The sequence below is a fragment of the Mesoplodon bidens genome (assembly GCF_964165515.1).
Source record: "Mesoplodon bidens genome assembly, chromosome: 17".
NCBI classification, from domain to species: Eukaryota; Metazoa; Chordata; class Mammalia; order Artiodactyla; family Ziphiidae; genus Mesoplodon; species Mesoplodon bidens.
Window position 1 is genome coordinate 15,195,818 of NC_138174.1, and position 25,121 is coordinate 15,220,938.

General features: G+C 40.4%; 1 protein-coding gene across 2 annotated transcripts in view; it reads right to left on the reverse strand.

The window, feature by feature from the left end:
* Positions 1–23,214: 23,214 nt before the first annotated feature.
* Positions 23,215–25,121, reverse strand: part of MRPS31 (mitochondrial ribosomal protein S31) — a 30,359-nt gene continuing 28,452 nt past the window's right edge. For both annotated transcript variants that reach the window (XM_081214983.1, XM_081214982.1), the window contains exon 7: positions 23,215–23,510. In XM_081214983.1, coding sequence (XP_081071109.1) covers positions 23,281–23,510 — 230 coding nt within the window. In that variant the 3' untranslated portion in view covers positions 23,215–23,280. The remainder of the gene's footprint in view (positions 23,511–25,121) is intronic.

Genomic DNA, 25,121 nt, shown 5'->3' on the forward strand with positions numbered 1-25,121 from the left:
ATACTGTAGGGGAAGAAAAGCTGCCTTAACTGACAGTTCTTCTAAAACCAAACCTACCCATTATAATTTCGCAGGAATTAGACAACTTGAAAACTGTCTCCAGGGCCTATTTCTCATAAGGTCAGAAGCACATTATAAATTTAACTCAACTTTACATCTCAGCTCACGCTCTAGGGGAAGGGAAGGGACAGGACAATTTTTTTTTTTTAATAACCAAGCCTATTAAAGTACAGATCCTTTTTATGAAGGAGCTCATATTCATCTGCATTCCACAGCTAGACTAAAATACCTAGCTCAAAAAAAGGATAAAAATAGACTGTCACCTACAAACACATTATGGCTTATCCAGTCTTGAATGGGGATGTGGGGCTTCCTGTTTTGAAATCACAACCCCTACAGGTAGGTAAAGTTGGAAACCCTGATATAAAAAGCAGTTGCCCTGATTTTCTTTATGCTGAGTGCTTACCACTAACTTAGAGAAAACCTAGGATTGCATAGTTGTTCAACAAGATACTCACTGATGCTTCCTTACACAGTGTTTATGGATGAGAACTAACATTTAACTCCCGCTAATTATGTGTCAGGCGCTGTGTTAAGCACTATATTGTACAACATAGCACAACCTTATAGGCTGGGAACTGGGTTTTACAATCGCTGTCAGTTGGGGAAACTGAGGCACAGAGGCAGTAAGTAATTGACACACAGTGGCACAGCTGGTCATGGAGCCAGGCTACCCGTGTCAGTGATTAAGTGTTGTTTGCTGCACGGACACTGGGCCATACTGCCCCGTGGGAGCAAGCGGGGTGTCCGGGGCTCGCGCTGCACCGCCTGGGAGGAGGCGCCCCAGCAGCCAAGTGCTGAGCTGTGTCTTTCAGGAATGGTAAGGAGTTTCCCAATCAGAGAAGCGGGGGTGGTGCTCTAAACAGGGAGAAGAGCAAATGGAAAGGTACAAAGGGATAAAGTTTGCCGTTTAATCAGTGCAGGGCTATGGAGGGCTTTGGGGGGTAGGTAGGGGTGGGGAGAGGCTTTTTAAAAAGAAGATGATTGGGCTTCCCTGGTGGCGCACTGGTTGAGAGTCCACCTGCCGATGCAGGGGACACGGGTTCGTGCCCCGGTCCGGCAAGATCCCACATGCCGCAGAGCGGCTGGGCCCGTGAGCCATGGCCGCTGAGCCTGCGCGTCCGGAGCCTGTGCTCCGCAACGGGAGAGGCCACAGCAGTGAGAGGCTCATGTACCGCCAAAAAAAAAAAAAAAAGAAGATGATCATTATCAACACTGTGTTCTAAAACAAGATCACCCTGGAGAAACTGTGTGATCTATTTTTAGCTCTTTTAATCATGCACATAGAAGCGAATTCAACCCCATTGTTCTTGGGGAAGACAGGAAAGTGATGCTTCAGAAGATGCAAAGTGCTCCACTATTATCTTCTCATAAGACTGTGTTCCGTATATTATGTTTTCATTAGTGGAACACCTCCTCCCCGAATCTGGATTTAGCCCACTCTATGCTTATACCTTATAAAATGATCTTACAAATGTGCTGAGCAGATGTTTGCAAGGATGGTGGAACTGAGGGAGAGATCTGGGGGTTTGATCCCTTCTCCACCTGTAACTGGATGGAGAGTGGGAAAGGGGACTGGGCGGCTCAGCATGGATGAGGCTGAGCTGTCTGTCCCTCGAGGGGAATCAAGAAAACTGACCTGAGCTTGGGGAGGTCTTTAGGACAAGAAAGTGGGTGGAGGTTTTCATATATTGGGATAGTTTAAGAAAACCTTGTCATTCTGTTATATTTTCATCAAACATTTATTGAATTTCAACTCTGCTGGCTAGCATGCTAAACCTTGTTCACTGAAAATGAACAAGGCACATTTTGGAAACTTTGGCAACTTTGCTTAAAAAAAAAAAAAAAAGCAACCTCTTAGCTCTATTCTTCATGCCACTGATTTGGTAGTTATGGGTAAGGCCAAGAAGCATCCTAAATATTGCTTATTGAAAACCACCACAATAGGTGATGGGTTGGGGGAATGCCCTGGCTGTCCAGTGGTTAGGACTCGGGGTTTTCTCTGCTTTGGGCCAGGGGTTCGATCCCTGGTTGGGGAACTAAGATCCCACAAGCTGCATGGTACAGCCAAAATAAAAATTAAAAAAATGGGAATCCCAAAGAATTTAAGAATTAAAAACAAATGATGATGAGAAAGGGGTACCATGACTCAATTTCTGTCTTAAAAAAAATATGTACCCTGGACATGTCTGTCGGGTAGACAGTGCTTTCCAGACCCAACTTCTCCTCCTAGATGGAACTGACCTGCCTACAGCCCCTAGCTCAGGGAAGCTGCCCTGGACTGGTTGGGGCAGTGTTGACCAGGATTGAATAAAAAGGATCAGAGGTTCTGATTCCAGGGCCAGCCATCCACAGACAGGATCATGAGGTGGCCTAAAAGGATGGTTCTGGCCAATATGGACTATGGTTATTACTAAGCCAGCCAGATGGGCTCCTTCCAAGTTTAAGTATACAGGGTTGAGACAAAGTTGGCTCGTTGGTAGGGAGAGGAGGCCAGGGCCGCAGTAGCAAGAGCATGCAGACCATAAGAACCGGGCAGACACGGGCTTCCCTGGTGGCGCAGTGGTTAAGAATCCGCCTGCCAATGCAGGGGACACGGGTTCAAGCCCTGGTCCAGGAAGATCCCACATGCCGCGGAGTAACTGAGCCCATGCGCCACAACTACTGAGCCTGCGCTCTACAGCCTGCGAGCCACAAATACTGAGCCCTCATGCCACACCTACTGAAGCCCACATGCCTAGAGCCCATGCTCCACAACAAGAGAAGCCACTGCAATGAGAAGCCCACGCACTGCAATGAAGAGTAGCCCTCGCTCACCGCAACCAGAGAAAGTCCACGTGCGGCAACGAAGACCCAATGCAGGGAAGGAAAGAAGGAAGGAAGGGAGGGAGGGAGGAAGGAAGGAAGAAAGAAAGAAAGACCAGGCAGAGGAGCTGGCTCCTAGAAGGGCCTCTGATCCAGGTCAAGTCCATGTGGACTTATCACAAATGCTTTTTCTCTTAAGGGGGTTTGAGCGAGTGAGTCTTTGCTTCTGAAGTAACTAGTGCCTAGAAACCATCCCAGGAGTAGTGTGGAAGATGGATTGGCAGAAAGGCAGATTTTTGGCAACTCTGCATTTGATTAACTATTTTATTGCTCTCCTTCACATTATTGGTCCAATTGGTTTACATTAGATGCTGTCACTTGTCATTTTCCTCAGGCATTTTCTTTTCACCTTGTACTCCAGAATGGCTGACATTGTGTTCCTTAAACTTTGCATCTAATGGGTCCTCTATAAATGTTACATCTAGAAAGCATGGTGTGCTTAAAGACAACAGTCTACTCCTCATAAGCTTTTTGACCAACAGGAAATTCAGGTTTCATAAACATAGTAGAACTCCAGTTTGGAGAATTAAGATGATTAAATGTTTGTAAACACTTAGCATTGTTTCTTTTGTTTTGTTTTTGTTTTTTTGTTTTGCGGTACGCAGGCCTCTCACTGTTGTGGCCTCTCCCGTTGCGGAGCACAGGGGACGCGCAGGCTCAGCGGCCATGGCTCACGGGCCCAGCTGCTCCGCAGCATGTGGGATCTTCCCGGACTGGGGCACGAACCCCTGTGCCCTGCATCGGCAGGCGGACTCTCAACCACCACACTACCAGGGAAGCCCGTAGTATTGTTTCTGAATGTTAATTGAAGTCTTTGTTGAGTTCCTACCATGTATAGGCTCAATGTTCTGCTCACTCCTTTTTTTTTAAGTCAATAAATTTTTATTTGAGGAATTTCACATGCTATGATTCCTTCCACTGCCAATCCTCCAAAGTTTGATTCTTAATCTTCCAGATAGCCCTTTTAAAAAGAACTTTTGCTCAAGCCACTGTTATCGAGTCACTTAGTCCACAATTCTTTTAGATGGGTTTCTTTGACCTATACTTAAATGTGGACATACTTCAAAAATTACCCACCTGTAATCTTTGGAAAGCAATTTCTTCAAGCAATTTACTTTTTTAAATAAATTTTATTTATTTATTTATTTATTTATTTTTGGCTGTGTTGGGTCTTCGTTGCTGCGCACGGGCTTTCTCTAGTTGTGGCAGGCGGGGGCGACTCTTCATTGTGGTGCACGGGCTTCTCATTGCAGTGGCTTCTCTTGTTGCGGAGCATGGGCTCTAGGCAAGCGGGCTTCAGTAGTTGTGGCGCATGGGCTTCAGTAGTTGTGGCTCGTGGGCTTTAGAGCGCAGGCTCAGTAGTTGTGGTGCACGGGCTTAGTTGCTCCACGACATGTGGGATCTTCCCGGACCAGGGCTCGAACCCGTGTCCCCTGCATTGGCAGGCGGATTCTTAACCACTGAGCCACCAGGGAAGTCCCAAGCAATTTACTTTAAGGCCCTAGAAGTTAAATTGTAGGGAGTACATTGCTATTTTGGCAAATGATCTAAAATATATTATTCCTTAATCGTTTCTAATACTGAAAAGTCTTGTTACACCCAATTTTCACTCATGAGCCTATCAAATACTGTCTCAGGTCTCATTGGCACCACTGCAATAAAATTACTGCAATGGAAGCATAACCTGTGTCTCCACGTAGCCGCTCTGCTCACACCTTTTATCTCTTACTCCTCACAGCAAACTTGTGGAACAAATATGCTCACACCCATTTTACAGATGAGGGAACTACAACTCAACAATATTGAGTGACTTGCCCAAAGTCTGTCAGATAGAATATGGGGAAGTTAGGGCTATGAATTGAATATAGGTGGTGATTTTCCTGTTACACCTGACTTTTAAGTTAAACTGTTCCATCCACAGCTTTCAAAGGGACAGCCTAGCATGCTAATTAACCTTACTCCACCCATCCTCCACAATCCCTAAATAGACCCAGAAAGGGCACCTAACCCGAAGGGACCAATCCATAGTGTGATCAGGGGCTGATGATGTGGATTAAGATTAAGACTCTGCCCAAACTGAGACAAATGGATCCATTCGCTTTTATCCTTCTTAAGAATGTAAACTAAGAGACAAAGGTATTATTGTGAGCCAGTGGCGGACCTTTTCACTAAGAGGTTATGATGTTGAATTGAGAGGCCCCAGTAAATGCAAGGTAAGCAGAGAGGAGCAATGATGAAAGCAGTTAGACTTTCCCGGTCTCATCCCTTTGCAAGGTGGATTTAATTTTCCGGCTCTGAAGTCCAAAAGAAGAATATTTGTTGTATCCTTAACCACCCCCCCACACACACACACATTACTCTTACTATATCTCTATAGTGAGTAGATACAAATAGAGACATCTATCTCTCTGCATGTAGTGGACATGAATAGATAATAGATGGGTAAATAGATGATAGATGATTGATGGATGGATGGATAGATAGATAGACTAATGTAACAATAGAGTAGAACAGATCAGAAATAGTCTTACTGACAAGTCCAAGAATCTCTTGACATTATGCTGTCTTGAAGAAAAATACATCCACTTTTTTTTTTTTCTGCGGTACGCGGGCCTCTCACTGTTGTGGCCCTTCCCGTTGTGGAGCACAGGCTCCGGACGCGCAGGCTCAGCGGCCGTGGTTCACGGGCCCAGCCGCTCCACGGCATAAATACATCCACTTCTATCACAGGACCTTTATGATACTGCAGGCCTTCCAAACTTGCACACAATTAATTTCCAACTCTTACTCATTTGAAGCAATAGAGTCAACATTTCCTTCCTACTCCAACTTTTTAAAAATTGTTAGATGCTGTCTTAGTCCGTTCGGGCTGCTTTAACAGAAATACCATAGACTGAGTACCTTTTATTTTTTTATTATTTTTTTTTTTTTCTTTTTGCGGTATGCGGGCCTCTCACTGTTGTGGCCTCTCCCGTTGCGGAGCACAGGCTCCGGATGCGCAGGCCCAGCGGCCATGGCTCACGGGCCCAGCCGCTCTGCGGCATGTGGGATCCTCCCAGACCGGGGCACGAACCCGTATCCCCTGCATCGGCAGGCGGACTCTCAACCACTGCGCCACCAGGGAGGCCCAGACTGAGTACCTTTTAAACAACAGGAATTTATTCTCACAGTTCAGGAGGCTGGAAGTCCGAGATCAGGGTGCCTTTTCCACGTCGCAGACTGCTGACTTCTTGCTATTTCCTCACATGGCAGAGAGCAGAGGACAGTCTCTTTTACGACTCTTTTACGAGAACTAATCCCATTCATGGGGGCTCCACCCTCATGACTGTCTAATCCCAATCACCTCCCAAAAAGCCCTACCTCCTAATTGCATCCCAGCAGTGTAGGGTTTCAACGTATGAATTCAGGGGGACACTGACATTCAATCCGTTACAGATTGTGTTGCATATGATACATGGTACCAGACAGTGGACTTGCTACTGGCTGGGGGAGAGTTAGGAACTCGGAAGACCCAAAGGAGCATTAATGAACGGATGTTTACATTCTAAATTAAAATACAGAGAGACAGGGTCAACCTTTCACCCTATACTTGCCCCCAGCAGGTCCTGGGGACAATTTTGGTCATCAGGCCTTGACAGATCCTCAACTCTGGGAACACCAATTCCATATTTGCTCCTGTAACCAAATCAGCCTCTTGGTCTTCTTTGCCCAAATGAGATTAGATCCCTAGGGCTGCTCTGAATAGCTGCACAAGTAGTAGGTTGAGCCACGTAACATGGTCACTATTTGACTATTCTTGACCTACATAAACAGCAGTTCCATGTAGTTCAACCCAATACTTACTGACAGAAATATACTTCCAGTGTTTCTCAACAGGGACAATACTGACATTTGGGGCAGGACTGTCCTGTGTACTACAAGATGTTTAGCATTCCTGGCCTCCAGTCACCAAACACCCGTAGCACCACCCTCCCCTAAGAGTCATGGTGACAACCAAAAAAGCAAAAACTATCTTTCCAACACACATTTTCAGGTATCCTCTGAGTGGGGCAGTAACATTCCATAATGAGTTTATATAGGATTGTAAGTAAATGTCTTGAGATTTTCATATATCACCAGCAAGTAAAAGAGAGAGAGATGACAGATGGTAAAGTGATTTTCCAAAAGCAGAGGACACAATATCAGAACCAGAAACCATCAGATTCAGATTGCTTTGCAATTAAACCACCAAAAAATCAGCCCATGTTTCCAAAATTCATGTATAGATTTGGAGGAGTGTCAAGTGTTCAACCTACACAGTACGTAGCACAAAATAGGCACTCAATAAATGTGTGGGACAATTGGAAGGATACCTAATCCGATTGGGTTCAAATATACTGATCACTGATTAGCACTGTCTTATAGCTAATTGTTTGTAGACCTGTCTCTCACTCAAGACTGAAGCTGCTATAGCTAGGGATCATAACTGATTTACCTTTCTCTCCTGCAGTGGTTTGGTAAATAGCAGGGAATATCTTGAACATAGTAAAGGTCAAAATCAGTGGAATATGATGAAAGGTATAAGTGGACACACTATGTACTGAAGTGTTGGTCTCCTGGCTCCTGGCTGTCTTTCAGAATCAACTTGGGGTGGGAGGATTGTTAAAACCTCAGATTCCCAAGACCCACCCCAGAGTCTCTGAAATCAGAATCTTAGGACTGAATTAGCAGCATTTGTATTTTTATCAGTCTCCCCAGCTGGCTCCAATATGCCTGCCTGGGGCCAATTTTGAAGACCTGGGTTTATAGAACCAACATCTACAGCAGTGTTTCTCATACTTGCAAGATGACAGAATTTGTTATACGAATGTCCAGGTCCCTGCCTTGGAGACCCTGATCAGAAAGTCTGGGGTGGGTCCCAGGAGTCTGTGTGTTTAATAAGCATCCCAGGTGATTCTTATAACCAATCAGCATTACTAGCTAAAGGAAGGCCCGCTGAACCTAGAACCCAGGCTGAAGGCTAGATGCCCACTTGAGGTTTTGTGGTTGGTTGCTATGCAGCATATTATAGCAGGAGCTGTTGGAGGATGTGCTTACCAAAAGGTTAAGTAAACTAAGAAAGAGGGAGACTTGGCCTACAAGAAGTAATATAACCAACCTAGGAGAGAGTTATCCTTAAGAAGACGTAACAAGAGACCCCAGGATGATAGCTGTTCACTATGTGCAGAGGGCAACCAGTCCAGAGCAGGCAAAAAGCTCCCAGGTAAGACTTCTTCAAGAAGGTGAAATAGGGCTTCCCTGGTAGCGCAGTGGTTGAGAGTCCGCCTGCCGATGCAGGGGACACGGTTTCGTGCCCCGGTCTGGGAGGATCCCACATGCCGCAGAGGGGCTGGGCCCGTGACACATGGCCACTGAGCCTGCGCGTCCGGAGCCTGTGCTCCGCAATGGGAGAGGCCACAACAGTGAGAGGCCCGCATACCGCAAAAAAAAAAAAAAAAAGGTGAAATTGATGGCGCCGATGCACGTCAGTATCTTGAGTGGAGAGGAAGCAGCCGCACAGCACAGGGAGATCAGCTGGGAGGGTGGGAGGGAGACGCAGGAGGGAGGAGATATGGGGATGTATGTTTACGTATAGCTGATTCACTTTGTTGTACAGCAGAAACGAACACACCATTGTAAAGCAATTAGACTCCAATAAAGATGTTTAAAAAAAAGGGATCTAGATATTTAGAAGGTTTTTATTTAACCCTTCTATTGGAAGTACAGTACCTCTTTTTTTTAACATCTTTATTGGAGTATAATTGCTTTACAATGGTGTGTTAGTTTCTGCTTTATAACAGTGAATCAGCTATACATATACATATGTTCCCATAGCTCTTCCCTCTTGCGTCTCCCTCCCTCCCATCCTCCCTATCCCACCCCTCTAGGTGGTCACAAATCACCAAGCTGATCTCCCTAAGCAGCTATGCAGCTGCTTCCCACTAGCTATCTGTTTTACATTTGGTAGTGTATATATGTCAATGCAATTCTCTCACTTCACCCCAGCTTACCCTTCCCCCTCCCCGTGTCCTCAAGTCCATTCTCTAGTAGGTCTGCGTCTTTATTCCTGTTTTGCCCCTAGGTTCTTCATGACTGTTTTTTTTTGTTTTTTTTTTTTAGATTCCATATATATGTGTTAGCATAGGGTATTTGTTTTTCCCTTTCTGACTTCACTCTGTATGACAGACTCTAGGTCCATCCACCTCACTACAAATAACTCAATTTCTTTTCTTTTTATGGCTGAGTAATATTCCATACCTCTTACCAGTACATCTTATCTTCAGTTCAAAACTTCTGTTTTACCTTCTGTGGAACAAATCTCCAGTCTTTTGCCAGAGTAGGGGCAGGTGATATAGGCACCTAGCTGCTGCTTTTTTTTTATTGAAGTATAGTTGATTAGCAATATTATATTAGTTTCAGGTGTGTAGCATAGTGAGTCAATCTTATACATTGTGCTCCATTTAAAGTTATTACAGAACAATGGGAATATTTCTCTGTGCTGTATAATATATCTTGTTGCTTATTTATTTCATACATTGTACCTAGCTGCTTCCTAATAGATTTTCAATCAGTCTTTTTTGTTATACCTACCACCTTCTGCCTACACTTGCAAAGGAATGTGGTGTAATCAATTACTGATCTTGCGGGGGCGGGGGAGTTCTATAGAGTAAAATAGGTTGTTCCCATCTTCTTGGTCTGCTAATCCCTTATCACTCACCCATTGTCTTTCCAGCCTCCAAAATCTTTTCACCTTTTCTCTATTCTTTCCAATGTTACATGCTTATGACTTAAAAAAAGAAATCCCTTTCCTGTCACTTTAGTGAGGTTTCAGGAGGGAAGGTAGATGGCAAGCATTCAATCTGTTATCTTTAGACAGAAACTCTGGCGTAGATTGCAATTATGACAAGTGTCAAAACTTTTTATTATGGAAAGCTTCGAATGTATACAAAATACAGAGGATGTTAATAAACCCCTCATATTACTCATCACCCAGTTTCAACAATTAGCAATTTGTGGTCAACATTGTTTCATCCATATCCCTTCCTATTTGCCCCTCCTCCTGGATTCTTTGGAAGCAAATCCCTGACATCCTATCATTTCGTTTGTAAATCAATAATGGATTTGAAGTGCTTGAGTAACTGCCTCTAGAGAATGAATTTCTGATGAGGGTGCTTCAAATGTTAACTAATCCCCTCTGGAGTGTGGGTTCCTAATTAGTGTACTTCAAATGTGAACAGCCTCTGGGATATGGATTAAAGTTAATTTATACACACATACATCACACTGTTTTGTTTTGTTTTAAATTTTTATTGGAGTTTAGTTGATTTACAATGTTGTGTTTGTCTCAGTTATACTACATCACACTGTTAATACTGAAGTATTTTAAAGTAAATCACCCTACAGACAAGCTAACGCTGTGGAACTCAATTCATGGGTTTTGTTATCTGACCAGAGGGGAGATACAGTATTAGAAAATAGAGGTTATTCGTGGAGAAGGATGGAGAACTTGAGATAATGTTGGACACACAACAAGAAATAGAGACATTGGGGCTTCCCTGGTGGCGCAGTGGCTGAGAGTCCACCTGCCGATGCAGGGGACCCGAGTTCGTGCCCCGGTCCGGGAAGATCCCACATGCCGCGGAGCGGCTGGGCCCGTGAGCCATGGCCGCTGAGCCTGCGCGTCCGGAGCCTGTGCTCCGCAACGGGAGAGGCCACAGCAGTGAGAGGCCCGCATACCACAAAAAAAAAAAAAAGAAAGAAAAATAAATAGAGGCATTGTTTACATATGATTAGGGCCCAGAGAGAGGTCAGGCTAGGTATTCATGTTTAATAGTTGTTCTTACAGAAATGAGAATTGAGAGCAGGAACACAAGTGGTTTGTTCAAATGAGAGGGCAGAAAGAGACCAGAATGGCCTGAGTTGGGGATGGGAGAGGAAAAGGTGATACCTGTTTGACAGAAAGGGAGTTGGGTGGTGACACTTTCAATTTACAATACTTCATCACAGAGAGTGTGGTATACACGTTTGTATGTGCTGTACTCTAGGGGCAGGGCTCTTAACCACCTGGTTGTGAACTCTTCTTTTTTGGCTTCACCACACAGCTTGTGGGATTTTAGTTCCCTAATCAGGGATTGAATTTGGGCCCTCAGCAGTGAGAGTAGAGTCCTAACCACTGGACTGGCAGGGAATTCCCTGGTTGTGAACTCTTGAAGAAACCTGTGGGGAATTCCCTGGAGGTCCAGTGGTTAGGACTCAGTGCTCTCACTGTCGGGGCCCCGGGTTCGATCCCCAGTCGGGGAACTAAGATCCCCAACAAGCCTCTTAGGGTGGCCCCCCCCAAAAAAGGAAACCTGTGGACTTCCTCTCCGAGTAATGTTTTTAAATGCATAAAATAAAATATATAGGACTATGAAGGAAGACGGTTATGTTGAAATACAGTTATCAAAATATTTTTAATGTGATATAATGAGTTACTCTTTTTCGACACATTAAATAACAAGATCTAGTGGCAGGTCTAATAATTACTGTAACTTTGAAGTGGTAATGAGCGTAAATTATATTTTGAGATATCTGCAACAACTCTAATGTGATATGAAAATAGCTGTGACTTCTATGGGTGACAGAGTCTTAATACTACTATTACTACTGTGTTTTGTTGTGTACATTCATAATTGAAGGAAATGCTAATTTTCAGTTAGAGGCGAATGGAAATAAGGAAGTAATTTTTTTCCCCTAAGTTCACAGACACTCCCCAACCCTGAATTCTATCTACATATATACCTCCTCCCGCAGTGAGACCCTAGACTCCAGGTTAAGACCCCGTGGTGGGTGGTCAGTTGAAGTACTTTATTAATTCAACAGCTATTTATTGCATGTCAATCTGTGCTAGACATGGAGATACAAGGATAACTAAGCTTCAAGGAGCTCACAGTGAAGATGGGAAGACTGACACACAAATAGATGATGGCTATTCAGTATGGCAGGTGCAATGATAGAGGAAAGCCTGGTGTATAAGTAGGGGCAGAGGAGGCCTCTGGAGGCAGTTATGCACGAAATAAGTGACTTGAGGTCAAAGTGAACTTGGATCCGAGCCTGTGCTCCACGATGGCGGATCTGTAGGCTGAGCTGTGAAAAACCTCAGGATAAGCTGTATCCACCACACGGAGCCCAACATGCCTGTCAAGCCTCTGTACCAGCCATGCCCACCTCCTTCTCCAGCCCCTTCTTGAGGCACTCTCCCGATCACTCTCTCTTAGCCTCCAAGTCTTAAACACACCATTTTCTTTCCTGCCTCAAGGCCACCCTATGTACTACAGCTTCTTCTCCTCACTCCCAACACCACACACACACACACACACACACACACACACAGAGCTTATGCCTATTCATCCTTTAGTTCACAACTTAAACATCACTTCTTTGTGACTCTCCCCTATGTGCACAATACAGTATTTAACCAGCCCTCTCTCTTTTTTTAAAATTTTTTGAATTGAAGTATAGCTGATTTACAACGTTGTGTTAGTTTCAGCAAAGTGATTCAGTTATACATATATGTATATATCCTTTTTCAGATTCTTTGCCCCAATAGGTTATGACAAAATGTTGAGTAGAGTTCCCTGTGCTATTACAGTAGGTCCTTATTAGTTGTCTATTTTATATATAGTAGTGTATATATATTAATCCCAAACTCCTAATTTATCCTTTCCCCTCTTTCCCCTTTGGTAACCATTAGTTTGTTTTCTATGTCTGTGGGTTTATTTCTGTTTTACATGTAAGTTTATTTGTATCATTTTTATAGTTTTAGATTCCACATGTAAGCGATAGCATATGATATTTGTCTTTGTCTGGCTTACCTCACTTAATATGATCATCTCTAGGTCCAACCATTTTGCTGCAAAAGGCATTATTTCATTCTTTTTTATGGCTGAGTAATATTGCATTGTGTGTGTGTATGTGTGTTTATTTATTGAGATATATATATATATATAGATATATATATACAACACATCTTCTTTATCCATTCATCTGTCGATGGACATTTAGGCTGCTTCCATGTCTTGGCTATTGTAAATACTGCTGCAATGAATATTGGGGTGCATGTATCTTTTTTTTTTTTTTTTTTTTTGCATGTATCTTTTTGAATTATGGTTTTCTCTGGATATATGCCCAGGAGTGGGGTTGCTGGATCATATGGTAGTTCTATTTTTACTCTTTTAAGGAACCTCCATACTGTTCTCCATAGTGGCTGTACCAATTTACATTCCCACCAACAGTGTAGGAGGGTTCCCTTTTCTCTACACCCTCTCCAGCATTTATTTGTAGACTTTTTGATGATGGCCATTCTGACCGGTGTGAGGTGATACCTCATTGTAGTTTTGGTTTGCATTTCTCTAATAATTAGCAATGTCGAGCATCTAACCAGCCATCTCTGATGGACATTTAAGTTGTCTCTAGTTTTTCATAATGACCAGCAATGTAGTCTCACACACACATATGCACACACACACCTTTTTATACTTGTACCTACATCTCTGATAGATCCATTTCTAGAAGTAAAATTGCTAAGACAAATGCACATTTAATGTTTCAATCAATACTACCGATAGCTCTCCAAAAGGTGCCCTAGAGAACCTGCTTTCTCACACTCTTAACAATATTGGATCTTACTAAGCTTTTCAATATTTGTTAATATTTTCATAAGATGGCCACAGTCTCATTGCTAACTTTGCATATCTTTGATTATTAATGAGATTGAACATTTTATCATTCTGTTATTTAAGATAAGATGTAATTAGTTTGACATTATAGATAGAAGGATAGAGACTGAAAAAAAAGAAAATTAAAATTTCTGCTAAAGAATAAAGGAACATCTTAGGAAGGAAAAGCACTTTCTCAGCTTTGATATAAATGGCATTCATGCCTAACACACATCTTGCTGCAAACGGAGCATTTTAAACCATGTTTAAAGTTAACCCATATATAGTTGGCTGCTCTGCTTCAGAATTAGTACTGGAGATGCAGCGTGGTCCTATATTGGTAAATTTTCTGATACATAAGCTTTATAATCATCAAATAATAAGCTTCCCCTTTGTGTGCGCATCTTGGTTTCTATGTTTTTTGTTTCATTTCATTTTTTTTTTTTTTTTTTGGCCATAGCACGTGGCTTGTGGGATCTCAGTTCCCTGACCAGGGATCGAACCTGGGCCCTCAGCAGTAATTTAATTGGTAGGATTGTATTAATGTCAATTTACGAATTTTGATCGTTGAACTATGGTTGTGTAAGTTAACATTAGGGGGTGCTGGGTGTAGGGTATACATAGATTTATTATTTTTGTAACTTTTCTGTACGTCTAAAATTATTTCAAAAATAAAAACGTTAATTAAAAATAAAATAAGCTTCATCTGAAGTGTGATTTTCCTAACACACATTAAAAACCACATCCTCCTGGTCATAGCTATGCTGAGGATTTGAATATTATTCAGAATTTCCCCTAATACTGAACTGCTCTTCACTGAAACCATGTGGTTTGACAGAATGCTGAAATGTTTTAAAAACAATTTGCATTCTCTTTCTCTTCTTTCATCTTTGAGTTTATGGAGCTCCCTGTTGTTCATTCAGAAAATAATTCTTACCAGCTTAAGCTACCAATTAATGTAAAAGAAGGAAGGGTCCCTGATCTGAATCTGGGGTTCTCAGCTCTGTCATAAATGAACTATGAAATCACTGGCAAATTACTCCCTCTGGGCCTCCATTTTCCACACCTATGAAATGAGTGAATTAGTAAAAGATATTTGTCTTTCTCAGTTGGGGAATTCTGTGCTTCATATTCATAATTCCTGACTCCTACTAGCTTGACCTCCACCTCCAAGTTAGGCTAAAAGTTTTGGTGTGGAAGTGACCAAAGACTGTAAATGCCAGTTTGTAGCTCAATGCGTCAAGGCATTAACCAAAGTTAATGTATGTGGCAGAGGTAATTGAGTTCTTAATTTTTAATATCTCAGAAAGTTTAACAAAGATCTTAATCTCATTTAAATCTCTTGATTTTACACACTAATAATAGCAGTGAGTTATTTTCACATGGTGAAATTCAATCCATCTAAATCAGAAACCTTCATTTTAGGACCATATTTCAAATTCCTTTCCCACGGAAGTATCGTTCGGCAGCCACAAGCATGGCACACCTGACTCTTTCCTCCCCTTTCTTTTCCTGAGCCCTCTTGCTGATGGTATAGGGAATAGAGTTTGACTCAAAGTCAGACACTGGTGGCCTAAACCACCAATCTCTGGATTATTACAAGCTGACCTAGAGCCTAAAAGAATACTTTTCTTTTCTTAATTTTATTGAAGTATAGTTGATTTACAGTGTTGTATTAATTTCTGCTGTATGGCAAAGTGACTCAGTTATCACAGGATATTGAATATAGTTCCCTGTACTATACAGTAGGACCTTGTTGTTTATCCATCCTATATGTACTAGTTTGCATCTGCTAATCTCAAACTCCCAATCCTTCCCTCCCCCACCCCCCTTCCCTTTGGCAACCACAAGTCTGTTCTCTGTGTCTGTGAGTCAGTTTCTATTTTGTAGATATGTTCATTTGTTTCGTATTTTAGATTCCACATATAAGTGATATCATATGGTATTTGTCTTTCTCTTTCTGACTTACCTTGCTTAGAATGATAATGTCTAGGTCCATCCATGTTGCTGCAAATGGCATTATTTCATTCTTTTTAATGGCTGAGTAATATTCCATTATATCCCTATCTATCTATCTATGTATATATTTATAGATATATAGATATATATTCCACATCTTCTTTATCCATTCATCTGTCAATGGACAGTTAGGTTGCTTCCATGTCTTGGCTATTGTTCATAGTGCTGCCATGAACACTGGGATGCATGTATCTTTGTTTTTTAATAAATTTATTTATGTATTTATTTGGCTGCGTTGGGTCTTCGTTGCTGCGTGCAGGCTTTCTCTAGTTGTGGCAAGCAGGGGCTACTCTTCATTGCAGTACACAGGCTTCTCATTGCAGTGGCTTGTCTTGTTGTGGAGCACAGGCTCTAGGTATGCAGGCTTCAGTAGTTGTGGCACGTGGGCTCAGCAGTTGTGGCTTGCGGGCTCTAGAGCGCAGGCTCAGTAGTTGTGGTGCACTGGCTTAGTTGCTCCGCGGCATGTGGGATCTTCCCAGACCAAGGCTCGAACCCATGTTCCCTGCATTGGCAGGTGGATTCTTAACCACTATGCCACCAGGGAAGTCCCCATGTATCTTTTTGAATTATGGTTTTCTCCAGATATATGTCCAGGAGTGGGATTGCTAGATAAAAGAACAATTTTCTTTTTGCCCATAATGACACTGGAAAAATGACTTCTCAGTGCTGTTTCTCACTTACCATCCCATTAAAAATTCTTTTTTCATTGTGGCCACTTTGACATTTACCCCACTGAGCTTTCTGCCTTTAATTTTTTCCCAAATAGCCCTATTGAATTAGGCCCCCAAAACTCTGAGTTATTACATTGTTATTCCACTCTTTAATGATTTTTCATCTAAACATTAACTACCACTTCAAAGTTCCTATGTTTGCGATGATCCCATTAGACTATTTTACTGAACCCAAATGAAGAAATTCCTTTTCCCTTTACTCCAGAGTATCCATATAATTGCCCTCAAATCTCTTCTTGAGGGGTACTGGAAAAATAAATACTTGGTTTTTGGAGTTGTTGATCCATGGTTTAAATCCTGGCTGTACCACTTATTTGCAACCTTGGGAAATTTATTAAATTCCTGTAAATGGGAATAATACATACCTTAGAGAATATTCCAAAATTCAGTGATGTAATATGTGTGAGGCACACAGCACCAGGCCAGTCAGCTGAGAGGAACCCACCACCTCAGTGGTGCCTGTGACCATCTCAGCCACGATGCTGATGACAGTAATTACTCTAGACTGGCACACATGGCGCAACCACCTCTACTGCCCTCAGCCACCGAGCTACACCCTTCCAGCTTTGCTGCACCTTGGCTAACACGTGCTTCTTCCTGAAATGGTAGGTGGTCCTCTATTTGGCTTGAGAACAGAACATTTTTTTCAAATGGTTGGAGTATCTTCATTATACACATAGACCATAGGACCTAGAATCTAAGGATAGTAGATTCTTTAGAATTAAGTGTGTATATGGACAAAGAAAGGATGTTTTTAATGTCATGGTCTCAACTGTGAAGGTATGATAATCCTTCAAAACTATGGCCAGATTCTGCATATTTTCCAGTTATACACCCACTTCCATTCATTCCTTAAAATATCATGAAATGTTGTTACATACAAAGGGATATCTGTAATATTTATTTATCTATATATCTATTTATTTATTTATTTATGGCTGCATTGGATCTTTGTTGCTGCGCACAGGCTTTCTCTAGTTGCGGCGAGCGGGGGCTACTCTGTTGCAGTGAGCAGGCTTCTCACTGTGGTGGCTTCTCCTGTTGTGGAGCACGGGCTCTAGGCGCACGGGCTTCAGTAGTGGCTCGCGGGCTCAGTAGTTGTGGCTTGCGAGCTCTAGAGAGCCGGCTCAGTAGTTGTGGCGCACGGGCTTAGTTGCTCTGTGGCATGTGGGGTCTTCCCAGACCAGGGATTGAACTCATGTCCCCTGCATTGGCAGGCGGATTCTCAACCACTGCGCCACCAGGGAAGTCCCTGTAATATAATTTTTAAAGCATGATAATAAAATGATCACCTGTGAACCTACCATCCAACTTGGGAAATAGAATGTTAGTGCCGTTTAGGCTCCCTGGGTGTCCCTCCTCAACGCCACAGCCCATCTCCCTTGGCTCCCTGAGTTACAGTATTGTGTTTATCATTCCTGTGATCTTTGTTATAATCACATTTATTGCTCTGCAGTATATTCAGAATTGTAAATGGGAGTCTATTGCATGTATTCTTCTGCAACTTATTTTTCACTCAACGTCTGAAATTCGTCTGTATTGATGTGTACAGCTCTATTTTAATCATTTTTGCTTCTGTTTAGAGTTCCATTGCCTGAATAAACCACAGTTTATTTATTAGTTCTCCAGGCACTGGGCACTTCCTCCCCAATTTTTACTACTTTGAACATTTTTGTAAATGCCTCCCAGCACTTATCTGCAAGGGTCTCTTTAGGTATATACTCCAGAAGCGTTGTTCACAGTTTATATAAATATATATATATACACACACACACACACGATAGATGTTTATACTATGTATTTACATATAATAAGAGAAACTAAATGTTTCATGTATGTTATATATTAATATTTACATATTATATAGGTATGTAATATATATTATATATAATTATGTAATTCCGAGTGTTTACCCATTTATACCCCCATCAACCTCAGCATATGAGTGATATTGCCTATCTTTTGATTTTTCACCCCTCTAAAGAATACACAAATGTTATCTCAATATGGGTTTGTTTTTGTTTTTGTTTTGTTTTGTTTTTTTTGTGGTACGCAGGCCTCTCACTGTTGTGGCCTCTCCCGTTGCAGAGCACAGGCTCCGGACGCACAGGCTCAGTGGCCATGGCTCACAGGCCCAGCCGCTCCGTGGCATATGGGATCTTTCCAGACTGGGGCATGAACCCGTGTCCCCTGCATTGGCAGGTGGACTCTCAACCACTGTGCCACCAGGGAAGCCCTCAATATGGGTTTTTAAAAAAAATTTTTAACTGAAAGGTTCTTTAAATTCTATAGTGCTTTAAAATTTTCAAAAGTTTCACACAGTTTCATGTAATCCCATAATAGCCTTTCCCCCCACCCCTATGTTGCCCCTCCCCCTTCCCTCTCCCCACTGGTAACCACTAGTTTGTTCTCTGTATTTGTGAGTCTGCTGCTTTTTTGTTTTATTCATTAGTTTGTTGTATTTTTTAGATTCCACATACAAGTGACATCCTACAGCATTTTTCTTTCTCTTATTTCACTTAGCATAATACCCTCTAAGTCCATCCATGTTGCTGCAAATGGCAAAATTTCATTCTTTTTTATGGCTGAGTAGTATTCCATTGTGTATATATACCACATCTTTATCCACTCATCTGTTGATGGACACTTGGGTTGCTTCCATACCTTGGCCATCGTAAATAATGCTGCTATGAACATTGGGGTGCATGTATCTTTTCGAATTAGTGTTTTTCTCAACATGGTTTTCATTTGCATTTTCCTCACATTCTTTCATATATTAGTCACTTATATTATTTCTTCTATGAAATGCCTGTTTATATATTTTGACCATATTCTTTTGTGTTGTTTTTCTTCTACTTGATTTTTAGGAGTTCTTTGTATACGCTACATACTACGCATTTGGTGATTGTATTGAAGCATTTATCTTCTCCATGTTGGACACTTGTCTTTTCACTCTTGGTGGTATCTTTTTTGATTAAAATTTCTAAATTTTAACATAGCCAAATTTATTAATCTTTTTCTTAGAGATTGTGCTTTGGTATTTTAAATCCTTGCCTACATCAGAGCCATAAAGATATTCTTTTGTATTTTCACTTTAAATGTTTATAATTTTATCTCATTTAAGTATCAAATTCAGTTGAATTGGATTTTTTTTAATATGAGTAGAGAATCCACTTTTTTCCCTTCATGTGTATAACCAATTGTTCTAACACTATTCATTGAATATCCACTCTTCCCATTGATCTGCAATGCCAACTTTGTCATGTATCAAGTTTCCATATACTAATGGGCCTATTTCTGTGTTCTCTATTCTGTTCCATCAGTCTATTTAACTATCTCTGTGTGTAATATCCTGCTGTCTAATTATCACAACTTTATAATAAGTCTTTTTTAAAATACTTATTTGGCCACATCGGGTCTTAGTTGCGGCACGCGGGTACCTTCGTTACAGCGTGCGGGCTTCTCTCTAGTTGTGGTGCGCAGGCTCAAGAGTGTGCAGGCTCAGTAGTTGTGGAGCGTGGGCTCTAGAGTGCAGGCTCAGTAGTTGCCACGCAAGGGCTTAGTTGTCCCATGGCGTGTGCAATCTTAGTTCCCCGACTAGGGATCGAACCCGCATCCCCTGCATTGGAAGGAGGATTCTTAACCACTGGACCACCAGGGAAAGTCTTGATAGCTTAAAAGTTAAGGCAAGTTTCTTACCTGACCTTGTCTTCTTTTTCAAGAGTATTTTGACTCTTCTTAGTTATTTGCTTCCCTCTATAAGTTTAGCTTAAATGTGTGAAGTTCTGTGAAAAACCTTGTTGGGATTTTGAATGAAACTGCATTAAATCTATATAGATAAATAGCTTACCCATGAACTTATCCATTTGCTTACTTATTTAAAAAAATTTATTACTGTTTTATTAAAGTTTTAAAATGTTTTCTTCATAAAGATCTTATTCATTTATAATTTTCAATGATACTATAAATGGTATCTTATAAATTGTATTATCTGTTTGTTGCTGGTATATAGACATGCAACTGCAAACTTGCTCAACTAGCCTATTAATTGTAATTTACAGATTCTTTTGCTTTCTACATAATCACAGGCTCTTACTAATGATGGTTTCTTCCTTTTTATATTAAGTATCTATCTGTGCGTAATAAATTATATCAAACTTAGTGGCTTAAAAGAACATACACTTATTATCCACATGTTTCTGTGGGTCACTTAGCTGGGTCCCCTGCTTGGGGTCTCACAAGGCTTCAATTAATGTGTCAGCCAGGCTGTGGTCCTTTTTAGAGCTTAGGACCTTCTTCCAAGATCACATGGTTGCTGGCAGAATTCAGTTATTTGAGGCTGTAGAACTGAGGTCCCCATTTTGTTGCTGACTGTCAACTGGGGGTTGCTCTCAGCTTCGAGTAACTCCCACAGTCCCTTGACATGTGGCCGATGCACAGGCCTCCTCACATGGCAGTTTACTATTTCAAAGCCAGCAGCGTACTCATCTAGTCACTAAGAGTCCTACAGAACAATGTAACCATAAGAGTGACTAATTCTGTCACTTTTGCCACAGAACATAATCCAATCAAGGGGATGCCTACATCCATCATCTTTGCCATATTCTATGGATACTTGCTAGAAGCAAGTCTCAGGTTCTGCCTACACTCAAAGAGAGGATGTGATTCATTGGAGATTATCTTTGGGTGGTAAGATAATTAGAATTTCCCATTCTAATAGCTTTATATTTCTTCTTGCTACACTGCACAGTCTAGGCCTCCAGTATAATACTGACAATAAATTGTGGTCTTATCATCTGAAAGGAAATGGTTTAATGATTCACCAGAAAGATGTCTGCTCTAAGTTTTTTGTAAATGCCATTTACCAGGTTAAAGAAGTTCTACTTGAAGTTTTCTAGTTTCTTTAAATTATAAATGACTCTTGAATTTTATCAAACTATTTTTTCTATATCCATTGAGGTGACATATATATTTTTTCTCCATTGTCAAACCACTCTTGCATTCCTGGGATAAACTAGATTATTAACTGTTCTTTCCTGTTTATTGCTGGATTGTGTTTGCTATTTTGGATCTTTCAAATGTGTAATGATTGAGATTAATCTTTGTTATTCTAATCTCTTGAAACTGAGTTGGATTTTTTTCCTTCTTTTTCTATGCTTTGGAATAATTTGTAGGATTATTTGCTTTCTGAATATTTTAAACTCTCCTGAGAAATGGTCTGAGTTTATTGTTTTCTTTCTGAGAAGATTTTAAAAATAGAGATCCTATTTTTTTTAACAGTTATTAAATTATCATTTTTCTTTTAAACTACCCAAAGAGAGCCTCTGGCCCATTTCTTCTTTTGTCTTCTGGAAATCTGATTATACAAATGTTACTTTCTTATACTCATCTTTACCTCTCTTTCATATTTGTTTTCTCTTTGATTCTCTCTGCTGAATGTGGAGAATTTCTTTAGATCTATTTTCCAGTGTCTAATCTGTTGTTAAATTAAACTAGAACTAGATCCCACAGGCCACAATTAAGACCCGGCACAGCCCAATAAATAATATTTAAAAATAAATAAATAAAAATAAATAAAAATAAACCCCTTCACTAATTTTTTTTTCCCCAGATCTGTTAGGTCACTTTTATAGTCTCTTGCTCTATACTTCATTCTAAGTTACACATATTTTTAGATTCTGAATATGATAAGCCCAATATTTAAAGGCTCTGTGAGTCTGATTCTGTTATCTATTGTTTCTGCTGGTGTACATTCATGGTGCTTTCTTTCCTTATGTGTTTTGTAATTTGAAGACTGGGTTTATGGTGAGTTCCTTCACATACAATTTTTGTTTGCTTGTGCCAGAGCCTGAACACTACTAGCCTGAGGCCACTGTAAACTAAATTCTTAATTTGAGGTTGTTTTTGTTTTTTTTAAAAGAATCCTCAGTCCTTTCAGTTGTATGAATCTGAATCACGTTGCTATACACCATAATAGAAATTAGTTCTGGGCTTCCCTGGTGGCGCAGCGGTTAAGAATCCACCTGCCAATGCAGGGGACATGCGTTCAAGCCCTGGTCCAGGAAGATCCCACATGCTGCAGAGCAACTAAGCCCGTGTGCCACAACTACTGAGCCTGTGCACCACAACTACTGAAGCCTGCACACCTAGAGCCCGTGCTCCGCAACAAGAGAAGTCACCGCAATGAGAAGCCTGCGCATCACAATGAAGAGTAGCCCCCGCTCGCCACAAATAGAGAAAGCCCGGGCACAGCAACGAAGACCCAATGCAGCCAAAAATACCAAACAAATAAAATAAATAAATTAATTAAAATTTAAATTTAAAAAAAAAGGAAATTAGTTCTGATTTTGGCATGATGACCTAAAATTCTAGAAGTGATTAGTATAAGCCCTTTATTTCTATAAGGTTACTTTACTATAGTGACCCAGACTTAGGTAAGGGTAGTTAATTTAGTGTGAAAATATAAATATGTATATATGCAAATATAGAAACTACATGTATATGTAAATATAGTCTATGCATATAAATTTGTCTGTAAATCCTCTCAACTGTTATAGTCCTCTGATGACATCACATGTATGGCGACTTATATTTTAAAGAAGTATGGTCACTGAATGAAAAGAAAAAGGTTACAGGAAGTTGTCTTAAACTTATTAGTAATTCTAAGATACTCTTTTTGTTTAGAATTACTAGTTGAATCCATAAAAGCTGGTAACTTTTTTCCATGCAGGAATATTTTTCAGTTACCACTGTATATACTTCTAAACAATTTAACATTTATACCATTCAAATCAGATGCAATAATGAACACAATATAGGAAAACTTCTAGTAAAATTATTTAATGATAATATGAATCTCCAACAGCTTGAAATGAAAATTTCCATGATCTTCAATTGAACTGTATGCCACTTTCTTTTAGAATGTCCCGTTTTTCATTAAAATAATTCCTAAACCACTCTATATGTTCAACCTTCTGTTTAACACTCAGATATGGGTTTTTGGAAAGGCCACAGGTCACCAACTCCATGAAGTGGCGAATTGGTCCTTGTTTTGGAAAATCCTCCAGGTATTTATCCAGAAATATATGTTCATGAAATTCTGAACCATCATCATCAAAACCTAGGAAATGAGACAAAATACATTACAATTTTGAATGTAAAACCTACACTATAAAATTAACATTAATGAGGTAGTATAGTATTACAGTAAAGGCATGAACATTGGAGTAAAACAGGTTTGCTCACCAATTTAACAGCCATGTGATTGGGCAAATTAACTTCACTGAGCAACAGTTTCCTCAGGCATAAAATGAGTATTAAGACAGCACCTTCTTCATGGGGTTTTATAAAGTTAAATAGACATAAATCTTATAAAGCTCCTTTACAATGCTTAGCATACTACAAATATTCAAAATGTAGCAGCAATTACTACTAATGGATATTTTAATATCTAAAGCTACCACTAAGAAAACTATAAAAACTACACTAAAAAAACTACATAAAGCAAAATAAGATGGAATCCTAAGATATATTCAAGCAGCTCACAGGAAGCCAAGAAAAGACAGAGGAGTGAGAAACAGAGAAAATGAACAGAAAACAAATAACAAAATGAGACTTAAATCCTAACAAATCAATAATTACTTTAAATGTAAATGTCTAAATATACCATCAAAAGAAAAACACGATCCAACTATATGCTATATACAAGAAACTCACTTCAAATATTTACCTATAACATAGGTAGGTTGAAAGTAAAAGGATGGAGGTGGACATATCTTGCTAACATTGATTTTTAAAAAAAGAATGCATGAGTGGCTATAGGAATATCAAAGTAGACTTCAGAGCAAAGAAAATTACCAGAGAGAAAGAGGAACATTACATGATAAAAGGATTAACCCACCAAGAAGACAAAGCAATCTTAATTATGTATGCACCAAAGAGTTTTTAAATACATGAAAGAAAAGTTGATAGAAATAAAGTAGAAATTTAAAAATCCACAATTACAGTTGGTTTCAATACCCCACTGCCAACAACTGCGAGAACTACCAAGTAGAAAATTAGCAGAGACATAGAAGAACTGAACAACATCAACCAACAGGATCACACTGACATCTACAGAACACTCTACCAGACTACTGCAGAATACAAATTCTTTTCAAGTATCCATGGAACATTCACCTAGTTTAACCATATCCTGGGTCACAAAACAAATGTCAACATATTTAAAATAACTGAAATAATATACAGTATGTTCTCTGATCATAAAGGAATCAAAACAGAAACTGGTAACAGGAAGACAATAGGAAAATCTTCAAACAGTTGGAAATTGATGTAAGTAATTCATGGTCATAAAGGAAATCTCAAAAGAAATAATATTTATTTATTTGGATGTGTGGGTCTTTAGTTGCGGCAGGCTGGCTCCTTAGTTGTGGCATGCATGTGGGATCTAGTTCCCTGACCAGGGATTGAACCTGGGCCTCCTGCATTGGGAGTGTGGAGTCTTAACCACTGTAACACAAGGCAAGTCCCTCAAAAGAAATTTTTAAAAAACACATAGAATTGAATGAAAATACAACAAATCAAAATTTATGGGACACAGCTAAAACAGTGCTGAGAGGGAAATATATAGCACTGAATGCACGCATAAGAGGAGAAGTCTCAAATCAATAATCTAAGCTCCCACTTTAAGAACCTGGTAAAAGAAGAGCAAAATAACCCCAAAGCAAACAAA